General features: G+C 41.9%; 1 protein-coding gene across 2 annotated transcripts in view; it reads right to left on the bottom strand.

The window, feature by feature from the left end:
• Window positions 1–20,559, bottom strand: part of LOC128300669 (SLIT-ROBO Rho GTPase-activating protein 1-like) — a 29,722-nt gene that overhangs the window by 7,451 nt on the left and 1,712 nt on the right. The window contains exons 2-5 of one of the 2 annotated variants that reach the window (XM_053036820.1): window positions 15,796–16,270; window positions 732–915; window positions 495–660; window positions 72–422 (exon numbers count right to left, since the gene is read on the bottom strand). In XM_053036820.1, the coding sequence (XP_052892780.1) occupies window positions 72–422; window positions 495–660; window positions 732–915; window positions 15,796–15,889 (795 nt within the window). In that variant the 5' untranslated portion in view covers window positions 15,890–16,270. Of the gene's footprint in view, window positions 1–71; window positions 423–494; window positions 661–731; window positions 916–2,931; window positions 3,063–15,795; window positions 16,271–20,559 lie in introns of those variants that run through there. The other variant, XM_053036821.1, reaches the window with a different exon arrangement.

Below are 20,559 nucleotides of genomic sequence, written 5' to 3'. Positions count from 1 at the left end.
ATCGTAACAATATAAACACAAAATATAACAGTTGAGTAATTTAGTCAGCATACGGTTAAATAATTATTTACATCAATTAAATCGCTCAAATCTTCGACGAAATATTTGTGAATCGTCGTGTTGGAAGCTTCCAGGCAAAGCTGATATTCATTCTTGGCCTTCAGCGCCTTCAGTCTTGCGTCGGTGTATTTGTTCTTTCGCTTCAGCACCTCCTTCTCGATCAAACGATACTTTTTGCTGCGATCCAGCTTCTCCTTCGGCACACTCTGCTGAAGCTTCATCCGTTGGTTCTCCGCCAGCCGGAGCTTTTTCTCCGCTTCCTTTGCCTCCGTCTGCAGCGTGTGGTACGTTTTCATGTTGGTGTGCAGTTCTTGTAAAATTCGCAATATTTCCACGTGAGTTTCAAACCCAATTTCCCGACACTGCAATAGCGAATTAAATATTGTAATACTTCCACCAGTCGATTTTAAACCGAAGTAAAACTCGCACTATACCTTTCTATATATACGCTGGACATCATCCCATACTGTCTGCAAACGGGCTACCAGATGTGTGGAGTAGATTTCGGACATGGCCGCGTGGTCTCTGGACAGTGATTTGGTTTGGTTGACCAGCTGTTGCCAGCACGAGTAGGAAGAGAACATTGGCCATTGCTCGCGTCTGTGTAATAGAAGAAAGTCATTCGTATCTGCGTAGCTTCGTAATCAACCTGCATTCTTAAAGTATCTCACTTCTGACGCTGCTCTTTGTGCCGAAGCTGAAGGCTCTTAGCCAGCTTGTCCAAGCTTTTGCTGTAGTCTAGTTCCACTTCGCCGCGTCGTCGGAAGAAGTCCTGGAGTTCCTGTACGAGCGCTATCTGTGCTTCCATGCGGACATCCAGAAACTTGAGCTGCTCGTTCAGCTGTTGTCTGATGTCTGTGAATGAAATAATGAAAATTACGTTTAGCACAGATATGATAAATTCCGAACAAAAATATATACACTGTAACAGTTATACACATCAGCAATTAGTACTCAGCTCTACACGTAGGACAAAACAAACCTCGTCCAACTGGCTTAATGGCAAATGTTAACCATAAAACAAAACGTTCATTGGGGCTTGATTTTAAATTCAAAATGACCCTGAATCTTTTTCGATTCTGTTGCTCAACTTTCCACGCCCTACGGACGCATATTGTCGCATATTACCTTGTTGGAGAGTTGTTACACATTTGATGCAAAACCATGGCCGCGCGTGCAGGTCTTCAACCCCCAGCGCAGAGCATACCAATTCCATTGTCCCGAATTACCCACTACCACCACACCATTTCCAATTGCATCCGTTTTATTCTCCCGGGTCCTGGGTTGATGAGTCACCGGAGTTCTCCGTGGTGGATTACCGAACGGTTCGTGACCGGGGCACGCTATTCCCCCTTTTTAATCTACCGCTTTCGCCGTATTCCAAACATCCGATGAGAAGAGCCAGGAAATGCATGTATGCCGCACCCCAATCGCGCTGAGGGTTCTTTCTTGACCAATTTTTCATTCTCTTCAAACCTTTTCTCTCCCCAAAAACGTCATTGTCGTACGAGAGGCTCGATGTGTTTTGCAGCTGTTGGTCGATCGACCAAAACAGAAAAGAAAGATTCCTCCTACGCATGTAAACCTGAACCGTCGCGCTGAAAAAGGGTCTTATAACAAGGCTTCAGCTGAAGAGTTCATGATGAAGTGTTAATAGAAATAAACTAAGTTGCATTAAAAATGTATTGCCATTTCGTTTTAAAACAATCTCCCCACACAAAAAAAACAGCAGGAATGGTAAGCTCATATGATGCAATAAATCTCATACACAGTGGTGTGGTTCGGTTGGGTTCATTGAATTCCACGATTTCGTGACACGCACATCAACACGAGCGCATTGGATGCCAGATGGGAGTTGCATGCCTATGGATCACTCCGTAACGTCACGACCATATCCGACTAGTGCACATCACATGAGGACGCGAACGCACTCATTGACACACACCACAAACCGCACGAATGCCAATGGGCATGTTATACATACCGGCAATTGTCCAGCCATCTAATTATTCATACGCATCGTTTGCATGACAAAGCTTCCTTTTTTTATTCACTCTCTTTAGCTAATCCACCGATTCACGTTTTGCATATGCGCCCAATAGTTTAACCATACGACGTATGAACGGACCACTTGCGTAGCACGCATTGCAAGCACCAAACTACAGTGACGGTCATAATAAAATGTGTTTATTACAGATTTTTTTTAATGTCTAATAAATTGCATCGACTTTTTTTACATGTTGATTGCTTTAAATTATTTTAAAAATATAATTTTACCATAAACAAAGGCGATTTACGTGTACTGGCCCGAAGAACCTTCTACACAAAGCCTTCTCGAATCACAGGGCTAAAGTGGGGGGCCAAAGAGTGGATTTATTTTGCGAGGTAAATAAATGCAAACGAATAGTATTCTGACAAGGCCTTGAAACATTGGAAAACGGTTCTGTGGATATGTTAATAAACATTCGAACTGTGTTATGGCTATGGAACTTCAGGATTACCCTGGTACGTCATGGTGAATCCAAGATAGAGAAATGTGATAGTCAAAAGATGTTTTATGTGGAGGGAAATGAATACATTCAAAACAACAAAGCTTAGAAAAATGCCTAGTGTTTACTTAAACTGCAGCCAAACGATTTTTAGAGGAATTTAACAAATTCTTTGAGTCTTTTATTATCCCCATCACTGTTGGGTAGTTAAAACTAAAGTACGGAAACATAATAACGCTTTTTTGGTCATTTCATAGCAACATAAATATTCTGTAACACCTTAAATAGTGCATAACGCACTGTAAACATTACGAAATAATACCGAATGCTTTCGAAATGGAAAGTAATTTTTGGGCTTTAATTATTGTTCACTACACATTACCTGGAAAGACGTCCCGAAACTCGGGACTGGGCTGATGGATCCATCCGTTCCGTTGCTGTATTATGCATTGAAACATATTTGCAGCACGCTGAACAACGCTGTGTTCACACTGTTTTAGAGTAAATGTTCTTTCTCCTTCGTAGGAGAGCCGTTAAGTGTGACTGTTTACACGCTTGTTTTGCACCGTCTCAAACTGTATCACTTTTCCTAAATATACATTAAACACAGAGCATGGAGGGGGAGGAGGTTTAAATTCGTGCACGGCTCAATTCACGTAATGCTTGCGGTAGTAAACCGGAAATATGTCACAATCACACCAATTGAATGAAGATGATCTTCATTCCCGGTTGTTTCAAGTCGAGTGCTGATGCGGGACGACCATTACAAAACAAACATAATCCAAATCCAAACAGCAGAGCGAACCTCACAGCGGAACCTCGTTCAAGAACGCTATCAAGCCAATGTTCCGATAGTTGTGTGACCTTTACTCACTATAAAGATTGTGTCCTAATGCACTAAAGCGAACGTTGTTGTATTGTTCTGATGTATTATGTGGCAGTTTATAAATCACTCTTATCAATTGTAATACACTTTTAACACACGGTTTTGTTCCGACGCATGGTTCAAACAGCATTCAATATACCATCGTGCCACCCAAACGAAGTTGATGAACGCTATTTTACCAGTTTTAGCTGTGGTTGGTTTGAAACACAATAGAAGTTGAAGTAACCAGTAACGGTTCGCGATCGCTGTCGTTTTAACACGTACGTAGGGACCGAAGCCTGTACACAGCAGCTTGCAACACCCGTTAAATTTAGCCTGTTCGCACCGGAAATTCTAACCTACACGCACCAACTGTGCCCCTGAACGGAACGGAATCAAATTCTCCAATTCTTTACCACCATTCTAAATGCATCCCGCGCGCGCGGCATGAATGAAGTGTAGATGCATTCACAAACGCAACGATGCGCATGTCTAACACTACGACAACAGCACATACTGCACACAATCTGTAGGACGTCGACTTGTAGACATTTGTGTGGAGCGCTGGCGAACCTTTGAAACGACACAGATGTCGATCGACAGACAAACAGTGTGTGAGAGTGAGAGAGAGAGAGAGAGAGAGAGAGAGAGAGAGAGAGAGAGAGCGAAAGGGAGGATGGGTGCTGTGGGGGGTGGTATGTCCATGATGGCACCCCACCTAAACCGAGCATGGTTTTCCTCCTCAGCTGTGTTTTTGTTTTGATTTCTCCACCACAAGTAAATAATGAAATCTCCTTTTTCCAAACGGCTGCAGACCGTTTTCCGTGTTTTTCGTTGTGGCGTTCACGGGCGAAATGTGCCAGGTAAGAGCCCGCTTGTGTGCCGTTGACTGGCACTGGCACTAAATGTGTAAACGCATCGCACGTTCTTATCGTTAAGTTAAGCCAGAATGACAGCGGCCTCTTCTTTTTGGGCAAGACCACCAATCCCCAACAAGCACTATTGTTTGGGGGAGAGGTTCATTTCATTTCCATGGTGGTGGAGTTCTTGATCGTTAAACGTTTCCTGCAACAGTGTGCGTCAACATCCGGACGGAACAAATAAGGGAATCACCATTATAAATCACTGTTTGGAGGGCGATATTGTCGTCATCGTCCGACACAATGGAATGGGAGAACTTCACGATCAGATTCTTGCAGACGGAGAGTGGGGAAAAACAGAGCACAGAGTTTGTCTGTCGGCAATCTGCAAATAATGATCTGAAGAACGCTGTCTAAGAGTTGACGGAGTAACGTTCATAAAAATCAACAAATGATAAACAAAAAATCTGCACAAAAACTCTAATTTCGTTGTTCGATATTTTCCCAATGCTAATCAAATTGTATCCAGAAGTAATTCAACTTCCACGCTAACTTACGACTAGTGTCGTGCTTAGCGATTTTTTTAAGAAGAGTAATTAATGAGAAGTCATGGACGCCCTCATGGAGACTTCAAGCGGAATGGTAGCTGGACCCAATTTTCCAGCCTCAATGGGAAGGGGGAAAATGTTCATGACGGCTAGCTCATAGACGGTGGTCATAAATCGTCGATGATTCATGAATCCTTCAAACAGAGATTCAGATTCATGCACTCTATTCAAAGATTCATTTAGATAAATCCAACACTATCCACGACACGTCAATGTACAATTCTACTTTAACAGAATCCAACCAGTCGCATCAGGGACTGTTCCATTTCCTTTTTATTGAAAATAAAAGCAGCTATTCCACGGAAAATTGCCCCTTATTTGGGGCCGGAAAACTTTGACGATTCGTTCAACAGAAAAAAAACCTTCGACGCCTAGTTGCAGAGACTGTATTAATATTGAAAGTTTGGACATCAAGCATTTAGTATAAATTATAACATGTCATATTCATCAGACATTATTTGTATATTGTTTGTGTCATAGCAAGCCAAATGCCAGAAGTCTGGACGGGAACTCAAGCAACCTTCGTTCACGTACCAGACGACCTGCTTCAAGAAGAAATGCATCCAGAAATGGAAAGTAATCCATTACACCCCGTTCACAATATACACACTCTCGCGCAAGATGCTTGGTTGTAGTAAAAGGAATTTAAAAGTGAAAGTATCATCGTTACGATGCACACAACACACCGGAGTGCGGGGAGGGGGGAGCCAAAAGTTAAACGAATCTAATGCTGCAATGACTGCAATAAATATTCACCAAACGCTTCGGCAGCCATTTTTTGTTGTTGTTCAAGTCAATTGGTCCCGTTTTTTGTCCCGTCTACAGGCAAATTATGCAGCGAAACACAAAGACGCAGTAAAAGAGCCGAGTTTGTGATGCCGAAGTTGGAGTGTTTCTTGCTCGCGACGCAAAACAAAGTCCAAACCACCAAGTGCATTGGTGGCATCACATCGTGGTGATGTGTTTCAAGTTTTCTGTTTTCTGTTTCCTCCTCCACTTCGTTTGATTGACACCGGTGCAGCCCGTAACACACGAGGTACGAGGTTGGCAAACCCCTCAGCACATATCATGGCTTCCACCGCACATCCGCGGTCAATTCGTTTGGCTTGGTTGTGGTGATTAAGCCCCTGCATTTCCACCCGGCCCTGTGTCACAGGTATCGATGTCGCTCGTCACACGAGTGCGGTGAGAATGGGAAGTACTCAATCAATCGTACGGGCGCGTCATACGATAATTAATTAGCAGCCAGCAGGACTGGGATGGTTCGGCCGAGCATCATATTATGTTGACATTTCCACCAGAACCTGTGTGTGTTTGTGTGGAACCTCTTGGCACGATCGTGCTTGGTGGCGATCTCTTTGGCAACATGCTCTCCAAAGTCACCGAACCATTACGCAATTTCTCGGACTTTCACGTTCAACAATATGTATCCTGTGTGTATAGAAATTCGCACCCCTTCAAATGTGGAGCCCAGCGGCGGCGGTGTGGAGTGAAAGGTTGTTTTTGTTTTAAATCACACACCGGACCCGAAAGCGATCGAGCGGAGGAGGAAGGGGGGAAGAGGCGGCGATACAACATCTTACGAGCATAAATGACACCCGGCATAAAACTCGATGATAATGAAGCAACAACAAAAAAAGGACAACATGCAGCATCTGCTGCGCTTGCTACACAGCACCAGCGGCAGCAACACATCAGTTACATCAGCAACGTTGCTTTCGTTTGGCGTCGAAAAAACTCGTGACGACGCGTCCGTCCGTTCGGCGACCCAAACGATACGGTCACACAACAGTGCGCACCATCGGTCAGTTTTGCCATAAATGTTTTTTTCTCTACCCCCTTTCATTGCTTCCGGTTTTCAGGTTGCAAATGGTTACGACGATCGCGACAAACCGAAACCACCGTTACTTCCGCAGGCCATAAACATTTCTGTCGTAGGTCGACCGCTAGTCGACTCGTTTGGAAATGGCGATAAAGTGTCTTTTTACTAATTCTGCACTGTTCGGTGTATTCTTATATAAATAAATATCGAAATATTTTAAACATTAACGGTCAGCTAACCGTACGCCGGAAGGTATTTTTGTATCAGTAGGATAAGCGTTTCATTATTCACAGCTAGTTCGTAACTATCCATTTTGTATATTTGCATGATCATCATGTGATTCCTCTGGCCCATTACCCACCCCATTGCCATCATTCAGGCCACAAACGAGATCATCAGAGCTTACGCAATGTCTGCATAAGCATGTGATTGCGCATCATGCATTTCCTAAGGCGTAGACGAATAAAAGATCGTATTTGTTCACGGCTCATAGATGGTGGCCTGATTTGAAGCGATCCATATTCAAGTACGTTATCTAAACGACCTTCAAGCGCTCCAAGCAAGAATCAAATATAAATAAAATTGCATTACCCATTTGTTGCTCAGTGAGAAAATGTCTTTCTGACGAATGAAATGAACACTTTAATACAATTTATCCATTCAAAGTCACTTGCTCAAACAGAAAGCTGATAATGACAAAAAGGGTTTCATTAATGACTAAACAAGAAAAAACAATTTAATCACCTTTTCCTATGCATAGTGACGGTCATTAGGCCAATACTAGTTGATAAGTAATCAATACAACCCAACAACACGTTAAAACACATGACATCAAACGGTTTTGTACATTATATTTTTGAATAGCCATTTCAAGGTATCGAATTACAAATTAACGAACCTCGCTAATAAATATGAACAGCGGAGATTATGTTACCAAGAGAAAAATAAAATCATTGAGGTGTAGTTCAACGAATAATCTCAATAAAAAGGGAAATAAAAAAAGACAAATTTGCAATTATTTACACAGGGATTAAGGCAACACAAGATGAATTATATAAAATCTATCTAATAATAATGAATCATATAAAAACCGTTCATGGAAAATTGGAGCACACAGGAAAGAACGATGTAGTGAAAGATTGAACTAAGTTGGGTTGCAATGCAAAATTATTGACAAAAAATCATGTTTATTGAAAATACGGCATTGCCGTCATAATAGAATTTAAATAAATAAATCATGTTTATCATAAAGAGATAATGTTGAAGATGTTGATTAGAAGTAGTCAACCGTTCATGCGTTAGACATTCTTTAGTAAAAAATTACAAACATTGAAAGGAACCTTGGAGGGCATCAGAAATATTTAGTCCACAAGCTTCCGTGTGAGTGTTCTTTTTTAAATGTTTATTAAGTTTTGGGAAATTTGTAAGGAATATTGGTTATCTACAAATCTATTGAACGCGTATTTAGATTTTGCCTGCCGTCTTTTTCAATCGACGGCCTTCCCCTTCCTTCCTTCTGAGAATATAAAAAAGCCCAAAAATATTTGATGACCTTACTGCACTGACCACCACTGTATCTTTTATTCTCAATATGTACAGTAACCCACGGAACCAGTCCAGAGTGTGTGTGTGTGTTTGGGTCCAATAATAGTTTTGCTCCCTAGATGAAAAGGGAAATTTTCTCCCATTCGCCCATTAAAAGCCCATAAAAAGAAGTCACCAGCGGGCTATATTTGCAGTGAGCGCAACCGAGGCCAGGCGGCCAACAACATTGCAACCAGTGTCCACCCTACTGCCGCACCGGGCGCAATAAAAGGGTAACAGCATATTGCTACTAGCCCCCATCCATGAGCTGGATGCGTTCGTGCAATCAAAGGCGCGTTTTTAGCGTCATTCGACACGGGGCCGGACACATTGCTCCTCCAGCCCCTCACATTCCGCCCCATCTCCCGTGTCCCGCGTCTCTGCACTGCAGAAAAAAAAAACCAACACGATTCCAACCTGTGTGCTTCGCGGTCGGTTCGCTCGCAACATTCATTGTATCCTAGTGGACGTCGCGCGATCGCAAATGGGAAAATATGAAAGCGATGAAAATCCGTCACTAAACACAAGTTCATGCCTCTATCGCTTTATGCTTCATTTTAAGCTCGGTGTGTTCGTTATCGTTCGGGCTTCTTTTTTCTTTCTCTGATGCGAATGCAACTACCCTGTGTTTGATTGCTTTCCTCTTTCAGGTCCGTTTCAAAAACAAACATTGGATACACTTGCAAAAAAAAAAATACAGCAAACAGCGGCTTGTTCGATATCATTGAAGCATCGGAGGAGGGGGGGGTTATTTGTTGTTGTTTTTTTCGGGTGTTCAAAAAACGTAAACATTCATTCACTCGTTCGATACTGGGCGATCCGAGCGATAACATTGACCCTGTGAATTAGTTATCGCAACGCACCAATCATAAACTACAAACAAACAGACGGGGCTACATTTGCCAATACTCGCAACATAAGTAAGATAAAAGTTCAGATAAGATATAACGAACTCATACCACAGCCCCGGTACAACAGTGCTTGCATGCTTGCTGCTGGTTGCACCGAAACAATGCGGACGGGTTGAACTTTCTTTTCATACCACGGGGTAAATGGTAAATAAACTTCATGCTCGGTTGGGCTTCACAGTGAAATACCCCCCTCTTTGCTGCCGAATTGTTTTCCTATTTGCTTAATTGCTTTTGCGCTATTTTAAATGTTTTCTTGCTTGAATACTTCAAATAAATGCGTCGAAATGTGTTTTTTTTTTTGCAAAATCCCATTCATAGTGCACTTGCATCAACTCCTCCGAAACCCTTTACATCCCCCCGAGGGTATGAAATCTTATTCCAAATGGCATAAAACTTTGCAATCCTGCTAGGAATGACTCCAAAATGGGGGGCGCTAGGACGATATTTTCATGTGGCCATCTTCAGAACTCAAATCATCTGAGGAACAAAACTTTACAAAGGAATTTCTGAATTCTGAATCCTGGAATTGTGAGGAATTTAGTTCATATTCTTATAGGTTCAAATATTCCTTAGGTTGTGTTTAATCTTTTATCAAATCAATCATTAATAGCAGAATAAGCTTAAATATTGAATTATGAAATTTTTGATGATCATTTTTTCGACCAAAATAAAACCTAAATAAATGTTCCTGGCACTAAAGGAACTCTTCAATTATCATCAAAACAAGCTGAACCGTTTAATACAGCAATTAAAAAAAGGAGTTTATTTGCGTATGAAATTTCATAATGGATTAGTTAATTGTAGTGTTGGATAAATCTGCTGCGGATCCATGAATCTGAACACTGATAAAGCGTGCTTTTCATGCTGCAGCAAGATTGCCCCAGAACACATAAGACACCACTTTCTTCCCGGGTGGTTTGTTTTTTTTTTGCTCCCTCATCGTGGAATTTCCACTTTCCCCCCCCCTACATTGTTTCTGGGAGATGAATCACTTCTATGCCGGAAATGTACATAAAAGACAATTTCCTATAAAAGCAACGCAACGCAATAGCAAAAATTGATTTATTCTTCACCTCCTGACGCAGGGACTCTCTCCCCACCGCGCCCCCACCTCCCCGAATTTTTTGTTGTTCTCTTGCGCACTTGCACTCTCGGGGCATCATCAGCATCTTCTGGTTGTGGTGGGGGGTCTCACGCTTTATCTCACAAACTCCTGTGCTGTTATGTCTCGGGGTCTCACGGAAGTCTCTCTACCATGGCACAACATAAAACATCTTGTTTCTCACCACACACTGATGATGGTACGGTGGTGTTTGCGTTTGTATAGCGATGATATGTATGTATCATTTTTTTTTTCTTATTGCAATCGATTTTCCTCCCGATGGCCTTGCAGAAGCGGAAATTTTATAATAATTCAGACCGCAATTAATGCTTTATGCAACAGAATTCATTCGTGAAAATTTTTAAGCTCCTTCAACAATTTCCCCCTTTTTGCTAGAAAAGAAACAACAATCAAAACCCAGCTAGCGCGGTGTGTATGTGTGTGTGGAGCTAATCGGTTTAAACAACCCCTACGAAACGACGACACGTTTTAGTGGGTTCACATAATTTTCTTATCGCGATTTGCGTGCTTCAAACAAATTCACTTGCAAAGAAACGAACCAACCAAACCATAACAGACCGAAATAACCAGCAGAGCTCCCCAAAGACGGCTTGAACTCATTTCGCATTCTTTTGGGAACTGGTTCTACTGCCGGGTTGGGGGGCTAAGGGGGGCTAAGCAGCGCTCTAACGAATGTTCACAACACGAAAAGGTGGAGAATTGGATTTTTTGTATGTTCTCCTTGATGTCCGTATTTTTTTGTTTTGTTTTCTTCTTTCCCGTCCCTTTTCGAGTTCTGCCTTAACACTTCATTTCATGTGTGTGAAATCAATTCTCGTGCACACGCTGGTTTGAATGTGTGACCGTTGGTTCGTTCGTTCAGGGAAAGGGAAGCCTGCCAAACCCCAAACCCAAGTCAGTCAAGTCAGATGGAAGCGTAATTTGAGAGGCATCAATTACTACGTCCAAGATCAATTTACGTGTTTATTCGGGCCTGTTCCTGTGTGTCCCGGCTGTTGTACCACCAACTCTCATTTAAAGATCACTCGATTTTAATCGTTTCCTCCTGATTGGGCCGGTTCAAACGGTTCTATTTATAAACGCGAGACTAATGCTAATTTCTGCATAACTCCGTCCATCACGAAAACAAAAAACAGAAGACCAGCAATTGCACCAGCAGCACTTCCACTCACAAACTGGTCCGCATTCACAGACGTTCACAGGATTTTCCTCCTTCTAAATTTTGGTAACTTACAACCAACTCACAACACAACTTTTATAAAACACACTTCACTTACTGCACACAGCAAAGCACCACCGAAATTCACCCGTCCAGACAAAGGGATTAGACTAATTTTTTTTTCTGCTCTCTAACCAGGCACCGCCCGCTACGATTTTCTCGAATGCTTTGTGCTCTTATCAAGCGCCAGAGCCTGATTGAGAATAATTTTCCGCCCGTTTCCAGGCTGCCAAAAAGAGAACGAGCGAGAGAGCGCTTTTCCATCGCTTCCTGTGCCTGCTGGATTGACTCGCGGTGAGTTAAGGAAGTGACGTCGTGCTGCTGGTGGATGCTGTTACATTTGAGCCGGACCTTTGTGTGTGGGCGCGCTCGGTGTGCCAGATCGCGGGGATCATATGAAAACGCAACCCATTCCACAGCTATTGCATGAATTTATTGCTCAGTTTGGGAATCTCAAGCAGAGAGAGAGAGAAAGACACACACACACACACACACACACACTGAGCGAATGTACGGGAAACATACATTTCCTCAAACGAAACATGCACACACACACACGTACACCAACGAGAAGAACTCTTTCAATCCAGCACGCAAAGAAGTAATGTCTGGTGAAAAATGATTGGAGATATTGGTTAAAAACCTAACGAACGCACGAAGTAAAGCGATTGTTTTGTTTCGTTTTTTGTTGTTTTCACACATCACAATTCATTTGAACACATTCACTGGAGCTTGGAAAAACTTTCCGTTTGTCTTGCACACTTGCACGCGGCCATTCTCTTCCGACTTTTAGAATTAAGCCTTGCTTTGTTTACACGAAAGTTAGGGACGCGCTACATCTACACCAAAGAAAAGGGCCACAGGGCCGACAGCACCGTCGACAATTGTTACCGGAGAACAACAACAAAAAACACACACACGCTTCATCACGTTGACAACGCACTTCCACAGCATCCGTGTGTTTTCATGGAAACAATAACCTACTCTGTTTCAAACACGACCTCCACCAACTTGGACGAACAACGTACTCGGGCGGTTTGCTACTCGTGTGTGCGTAACGGACGGTTTTCCATCATCTTCTCCCGTAGGCTGCCGTTTCATTAATGCCGGAGAGCTAGATGCGGTGCGATTCGAGTATCGCTACATGCCGTGTGGATGCGTGAAGCATAGAACAACACGCAAATCAAATTGGTGTATGTGCGTTGCGGTAATGTATGTGTGTGTGTGTGTGTGTGCTGGTGAAATCGCACGCTATATGTTTTGTTTGCACAAACACTCGCAGTCACAGACACAACAGCAAAACCCGGTTTCGTTGTGAAAGCACGCAACAACGTCAACACCGTTTCGAGTTTTCAACTACAACGTTTAAACGTATAGCGAGCAGTTCAAAACGAACCGAAGGGATGGCGCTTTTTCAATTTCAATTTAAAAATGATATTTATTAATTTAAATTAAATTTTGCTTTCCTGCATAAAGCTTTCTACAATAAATAATTTTGTGGATAAAATTTTTCGTAAACTTTAAGCTACATTACATCAATAATAATAGACGCAAATCATAAAAACAAATAACAACACAGGACGGTAATGAATTAACTTAAATTTTAAGTAACCTCCTGATTTAATCCTGAAAGAGGTACGTAAAACTTTGGCCATACAGATAATTTATCTCTACTCTTCCTCTTTTATCGCAGATAAACAAATGCAATGTTAACAAATGCTGGCTGTAGATCATTTTCCCAAAGTATAATGAGCCTAGTAATAAATTGTTCAAATGAGCTGAAACATTCGTCGGCATTGATACATTCAGTACACCTAACACTTCAAAACATGCAAAACATTTCGCCGTAAAACACTTTACAAGCACATTACGATTAAACCCAAATGAGACGGGGAAAAGATGGTTCTACGTACAATTTCTACTCTCTCGTGTACTCGTGTTTTTTTTTTGTAAATATGTTTAGTTTTACAAAGAAAAACAACAGTCACCTTCACACAAAAAGCGACTCGTGAAGCCATATCGGGAGTTCTCGCTTGTTGCAGTTGGTCCGCGCATCGTTTAGCGTTTTAATGTTTGTATTTTTGCAGCTTTATTTATATTTAATTTTGGTTTTTTTTCAACATACCAAGGCTAACTACATAGCGCACTGCTGAAATGCACGGCTATATCATTTATGTCAAAGTCGTAAGAAGTGAAAACATAGACAACGTTTAAGTCAACACCAACCAGAAGTAAGTAACTTTTATGGCATTAAAAAAAACTCATGCCGCATGGAACAGAAAAACAAACATAATAAATGAATTAACTAACTAATCCACGAAAAGTATTCCTGGCACAAAAACTTACTCATAAATTACTCTTCATCTACCATCTGATACCATGAAAAGCAAGCAAAATTGAGTATTTTTGTGGTAGAAATTTCTTACGCTGAGATATAATGAGTTAAATCATGTCTCAGGCCAAGTCATGTTTCTTTTGTTATAGAAATGCAAACAAATTTTAAAAATATTCGTTCCAAAAGTAATTCAGATAATCATGAAAGATAATCGTTTATAGACAATGTATACCAAAACAAACCAATAAATTTGATTTGATGAGATTTAAAAAGCTTTACGAATTATACATGACATCACCATTTGTTGCAAAACAAGCACAATCTTTCCTTTTACCACTTATGATCCCCATGCGTTCATTATGTCGATCATACACCGCATGTGTAAATGCATCTTAACAATCCAATTTGGATCCCCCATTTTGAGGTCATGAATCAATCTCAATGCAGTGCACACAAAATAATCGGTGCCACGGAGCGAAAGAGAGACACCCTTGCCGCGGATAAAACATGAAAACTCGTTGAAACAAAGCAATTTAACTTGATTGGCTCAAATGTTATGCTGAGGAAATCAACACACACACACACAATTTATCCCTATATCATCCAGATGCATTAGAGATACTCAAGTTTACTTCCATGGGGTGAGCCAAACAAAATCAACGTTAAGCGCAATTTGATGAGATAATTGGAAACGCTGTTTTTAGGGAAACAGGCGCGTTGGCGTTTATAAGAAGCAAGCAAAAAAAACCTATCAAATATCAATTCGTGTGTCTGGGCAGGGCGGGCAGAGCCAGACACGATGTTACGCGGTCAAAAAATATCATTAAACTTTACATCCATTATGCTGCAAAAGTGCAAACATTCCTTCATTCAAGCTCGGTTGTTTTTTCGTGTTTCATCACATGGGTTTCAAAATTATTAGCCCCCAAAAGGAAAATAACTAGAGCAGCAACGGCAGCCAACCACATGATCTTTTTTTTCGCCCTACGAAGAGCTAACGGGAGACAACACGGAGACAACCACTGATTACATGAAAATTAATCATTCAACATGTCGCGGATGACTTCACCTTATGGGGTTTTTTTATGTTATTCATAAATTGTTATCAGTAAAACGCTTCTAGAAATGAACGGAATTCCATTTATCATTCCATTTGACTCTTTGCATTGATAACAAAATAAGAGATTGTGGTAATTAATGTCTTTTAGTATTTTTTTACTTATTGTTGTACGCTTACTATTTGACTGGTTCCAGAAAATTGATCCTTTTTTGTATAAATTTGTATTGTAGTTTATGGATTTAAAAATTTCTTAAAAGTGTGAACTATAGCGTGAACTATATCATTAATATATTAATGAAAAAACCCATTCGAAAGTTACAGAAAGAATAGCAAAGGGGTCAAGTAGAGTTACGATCAAGGAATTCAAACTATATAAACCTTCAACACAAGTGTTGTTTCTTTTGCAAGAAGTTATTCAAATCAGGAAAGAGCTCCAATAAGATTCGTGGGGAAGAAAGAGAAAGAGTTACATATCTTAAAAACTCCTTGAAGGTTATTCATTTAAGATAAGAATCATACTAGAGTCACGCATTTTTGGACTAGAGATTTAGATTCATTCATACAGCTCAAATTCATGAATCTGAATCAAATCTCTAATTATTATCTCGGAAGATTCGAAAATTGGATCCCTTGATAGATTCGATTCGGGTCGGATTCCAATTGGTACAACTCAATCCGATTGGTATTCTATTGGGACTTGATTCGATTTGATTACGGATCCCATGTAGAGTTCGCAGGATTTTTCCAAAGATACCCCAGACGTGTTTGCGAGGAGTGTCAATTATGAACAATATTATTTGCTGATTGCTACATTGCTAAATGCAAGGGGTTATTAGATTAGTTCATAAACATTACTTACTGTTGAACAGGTTCAGCTTTCTCGTAGAACCGAGCCGCCGTATCGGGCTCTTGATGTCCACATCGTTCTCGTCCATCAATGTAACTCCGTTCATGTTGCCGGTGATTCGCTGCACTGCACTGCCTCGAATAGTCGAATCATAAATCGAAACACACAGAAACGTACTAAACTAAAAAATATCAGTATGGCGCTCACGGGTTTTCCCTTTCTGCAACTGATCACAAACTGATCGCTAAAATCATTACGCACACTATCTCACATTACGGGGTTCGATTTTATGCACCTATTGGATTCTTACGCGGTTTTCCACACGGTCACCCAGTGGTTCACAAGTGGCCGTTTAACGAGATCGAGTAAAATCGAAATAAATCACTTCACTCTTTGTAGGCGCGACGCGATTCGCCGGTTTTGTATTCAACGTTCACGAGGCACACTGCAATATATATTTAATCAGTACCGTTCACTAAACTGTTCACTGTTAAGGATTGAGAAATATAGGATATAAAACACAGAAAATATACTACATTTATCTATCTGCATCGTATGATTACTCAAAATTCAATTTAAACTCAATAATGTAACGAACGTGTTAATTTGTGATCCAATTGAGATCGCATCACCACTTGTATGAACAATTGTTCAATCCAACTGCTCTTCACAGACCCATCCACCATAACTTTGGCGCACCGCACTGAACTCATTCGCTTCCCATTGCAGTAGGCGTTTTGTAATGGAAACAAAAACAGCGCCCGCCAAGCGTATGCAAAGTGTCGATCGGTTTACGATCGACACATAAATTTTCACCACCCTCTTTGCTTACGCCCACACGCTGTGAGAACACATTGGCACACGAAGAAGAAGGTGAATTTTCTGTATTTATTGCCGCATCACCTTTTTTTTTTCATTTGACCTCTTCCTTTCTGAACACACACACGTGGATGGATGTGGACAAAGCAGCAGGTTGTGTAAATGGGGAAGCGTTGGGCCTTCACTGGAGCAATAATTAAGTTTTGCAGCAAGGCGACCGGAAAGGTACAAATAAGTCTGTTGTGGAAAAGTTGTATGTAACAAACGATTTCCGCCAATTATGATTTCCGTAATTCTCACATCGGGAGGGAACACACTCACACACACACACCTTTATCGGAGTTTACAAAAGAGGAAACAGCATACTTCTGCTCCCCTTAGCGAACAACACACTAAAAGAAACTTCACTTTTGTAAAACAGGGAGCTGCACCCAACGGCAATGCGGCCAGATTATACAATTCACGCGCTGCAAACAGATTCACTTTCTCGCATCGCCGCCCGTCAGCGAAGGTTTGGTGATCGCGAAGACGACCGTCGAGATCGAAGTATGCGGGATTTTCGGACGGAGCCAACGCGCTAAAGTGTGCCGTGAGCTTGCGCACCGCACGTATCATAGCCTTTCTCTCATCTCGCCGGCCGTGATCGCACGATCGCGCGCGGTGCTGCTGCTGCTGCTCTCTGCAACCGATAATCTACACGACGCGCTCATAGGCGCTTTTATTTTGACAGCTTGCTGCGTAACGGAAATCGATCGCGATGGTCAAAGATCATAATTTATCTCGATGTTTATACTATTATATTCATGAATTCCCGCGACTGAAAGAAACTAATATCACATAAGGATAGGAGAAACCCTTATATAAATTAGGCATTATATACAATTCAAATTTAATTATCATGTTCATCCCTTAAAATGATAATATAATGTTTCAAAAACTCATTCTGATCATGCTGCTAAGCACACTGGTGCACCGTGCAGTTGAAGCAGAAAGCGCTGCACTACAGAAGCGCGTCGTGTAGACCGTCGGCAACTCTCGATCGTCGTTCCGGGTGTAGAGTTCACTCTCCCGCCAGATAGAGTCTCCACTTGCACGCATCACTTTACTCCCACACAGCGGCGCGCTCTTCCAACAGCGGACCTCCACAACATGGCCGACATTCGATGACGCAATTGACCCCTTCGTTTTTAACGTGAATTTTCACTTCTCGCAACAATTACGAGCGCGAAAACATACACACCATCAACACCCTTTAATTGAAAGCGCAAAACTAACGTAAAGAACACAGCACTGCCACGGGACGAGCGCACAAATCCGCTCAACAACAAACGGCACTGTTGAAGGACGAAGGCGAGTCTTTGTTTTGTGACGACACAGGATACTTTGATTGGATCGAAAACAAGACGCTGAATGGGTACTGGATGCTGGCAACAGTAGGCAAGTATCCAAGGTGATGATCGAAGTTTCACTTTTAATTTCTTCTGCTCTGTGGACAAACGCAAACTACTAAATTTCAAACAACTTTCACCACACATTCTAAGTGAGTTTCCACGCACTGGAACTGGAACTGGAAAAAATCTTACAGTTCTTGCGTATCTTTTTACTTTTACAGCCTCCTAACACCCATGAGCGAATAACGCGCCTTTGTTGAAGCCACGGTCGGAAAGGATAGCGGTAGCCATTGCCGTGTGACACTCGCACACATTCGCAAACGCAAATGTGGCCAGATGACAAACCCAACAAAAAAAAATGCCTCACGTATTGAACACTAAACAACGCATTTGAAAAACGTGGAACACACCCATCTTCGGTTGTTTATCTCCTTCTCGCCGCACACCGAGCACCACCCCATCAACAAAACCGGTCCGATATTCATAATATCGTTAAAATTCTAAAATAAGAACGTTATAGAGAGTGTGTATTTTGTCAACGCGCTTCGGGGCAAACGATATCCGGAGCACCAGCGCATGCACCTACCGCTCTCGGTGCACTGACAGTGTGTCTTTTACACAGCTCACCACTCACCGACCCGGCATCATACACACGGGGAGTCCGGGCTGCCCGAAGAAATGTCCTCCGTTGGGCATTAGCTGGCCTCTTTTGTTTGTTAGCCTCCCTTCGCTCCACAGGTCGACCATGTGCAGAACGAATCGCCCCCATTCCTTCTGCATCGTTTCCAACTACCCCCGCAAAACCCTTGTGGCGAACGTTGCGTAAACCGGTTTTCACCAGACCGACCGTTTGGCTTGGTTGTGGTGTCGCCAACCATAGTTCGCTGCAAGAAGAGCGCAACGTCCTGGCTACCGTGCGCGAAGTGTGTTGGAATATCGGTCTTTTTTTGTTGCTGTTTTTGTATGCTTGTCTCCACCCGACGCGACTGCAGACTTCCGTCCGGGGATTTTTGCAAAACGATCGTGCGGTCACAACGCCGCGAGAATTAGAATCGCAGTGTAAATCATGATCGTCGATGGCACGAAAAACAGGATTTGTTTTTTGTCTTTTGCTTTTGCCTACGATCACGGATAGTTGGCAAAACACACAGCAAATGGCAGAAAATTTTTTCGGAGTCACATTTGAAATAGGCCTACAGTCAAGAATGAAGAGTCATTCATATGAATGTTTAGCGAGGAGTCATTCAAATCAGGAATTGACTCTCAAGAAAAATTATGAATCTTCAGAGCAGTGGCAGCTCAAGGAGGGAGAAGGTCCATAGCGTACAATTCATTCAGGATTCATTAATCTTTAAAATACAGAGATACAGATTCAGTTCAAAGATTCATGACTCTTAATTAGATTTGCCCAACACTAGTCTACAACCTTGGTAGTTCTAGTGTTCCCCAACGGAACGAATAATGCCTTCGTTTAGCACGGTGTCGCGCGACAAATAATTTAAGGTATTGGTTTTATCATTAGAGCTAGATATCAAATCCTATCGGCCATTCGCAAGGGTGAGTCAAAACATCTCGACCAACCAACCGGCCATCGGTGGTAGCTGTTTGGGCATTGTCTTTAGTTGTGGCCGACAATCTACGCTCGCTATCAAGGAATTAGCTTTCACGTTAATTAGAAACTCCCAGCAGACTTACTATCGTGACGAAATTGGAAATGCTGTGGCTATCATTACCGCTGGTCACACCTTTCAGGTATATTGAGCAGAAAGAACCCTTAAAATGATATCAAATGGTCTTTATCATCGTATCGAATACACATGAGCGCGAGTACCTAATAATTAGAAGCTATAAACACTTCCAATTACAAACAACCTCAATTGTGCATTTTGCTTTAAAGCATACCCATTATTGAAATGTAATTTAAAGCATATTTTTCCTACCTTTTACCAAGAACTCAAAAGCCCTTGTTTACTTATTAAATTATGTTATTAATAGCACCACACCTTTTGATCTTACTGCAACATATAACCCAGGCGTTCCGCATATGTACCATGTTTCCGGTCATGACTTCTAAGGCGCAGGGTGTCCACCCTCTGTTTGTGTACCGTACCAATTGAGTTATGAATTCTTATCGTACAGTACAGCACTCGGCGTCAAGGGATGCATCTTACGCTAGCTGACGCTCACAAAAATAAGACGTGGGTGAGTATTTTCATTGCGCTAGATAAACTTCCCACTGCAACGGTGGACACCCTCTCCATACTGTCCTAGCAATTGTTAAAGTTTCTAATACGACTATCGATCAAAACTCAACGTCGTTCGAACGGCAGACAGGAGATACATTAATCATCGCTGCCATACATATGCTTTTCTTACTCGGTATCCTTTTGTGAGTCCTTTCACACGATCGTTCCCTTTCTTATGTGGTCGATCTTAACGGCGTCCGTCGTTGCGCGTGTCTTCGTTCTGTCGAGTTTGCAGCGAAGCACGTTTTCTGATACCAGACAAGAAACATCTGTTTCCCATTTGCTGCGTGAACGCAACGCATTTTGGGGAAAAATGGATC

This window comes from Anopheles moucheti, chromosome 3, assembly GCF_943734755.1.
Source record: "Anopheles moucheti chromosome 3, idAnoMoucSN_F20_07, whole genome shotgun sequence".
In the NCBI taxonomy this organism is placed as follows: domain Eukaryota; kingdom Metazoa; phylum Arthropoda; class Insecta; order Diptera; family Culicidae; genus Anopheles; species Anopheles moucheti.
Note: the sequence above shows the minus strand (reverse complement) of the source record. Positions and strands in the feature narration are given on the sequence as shown.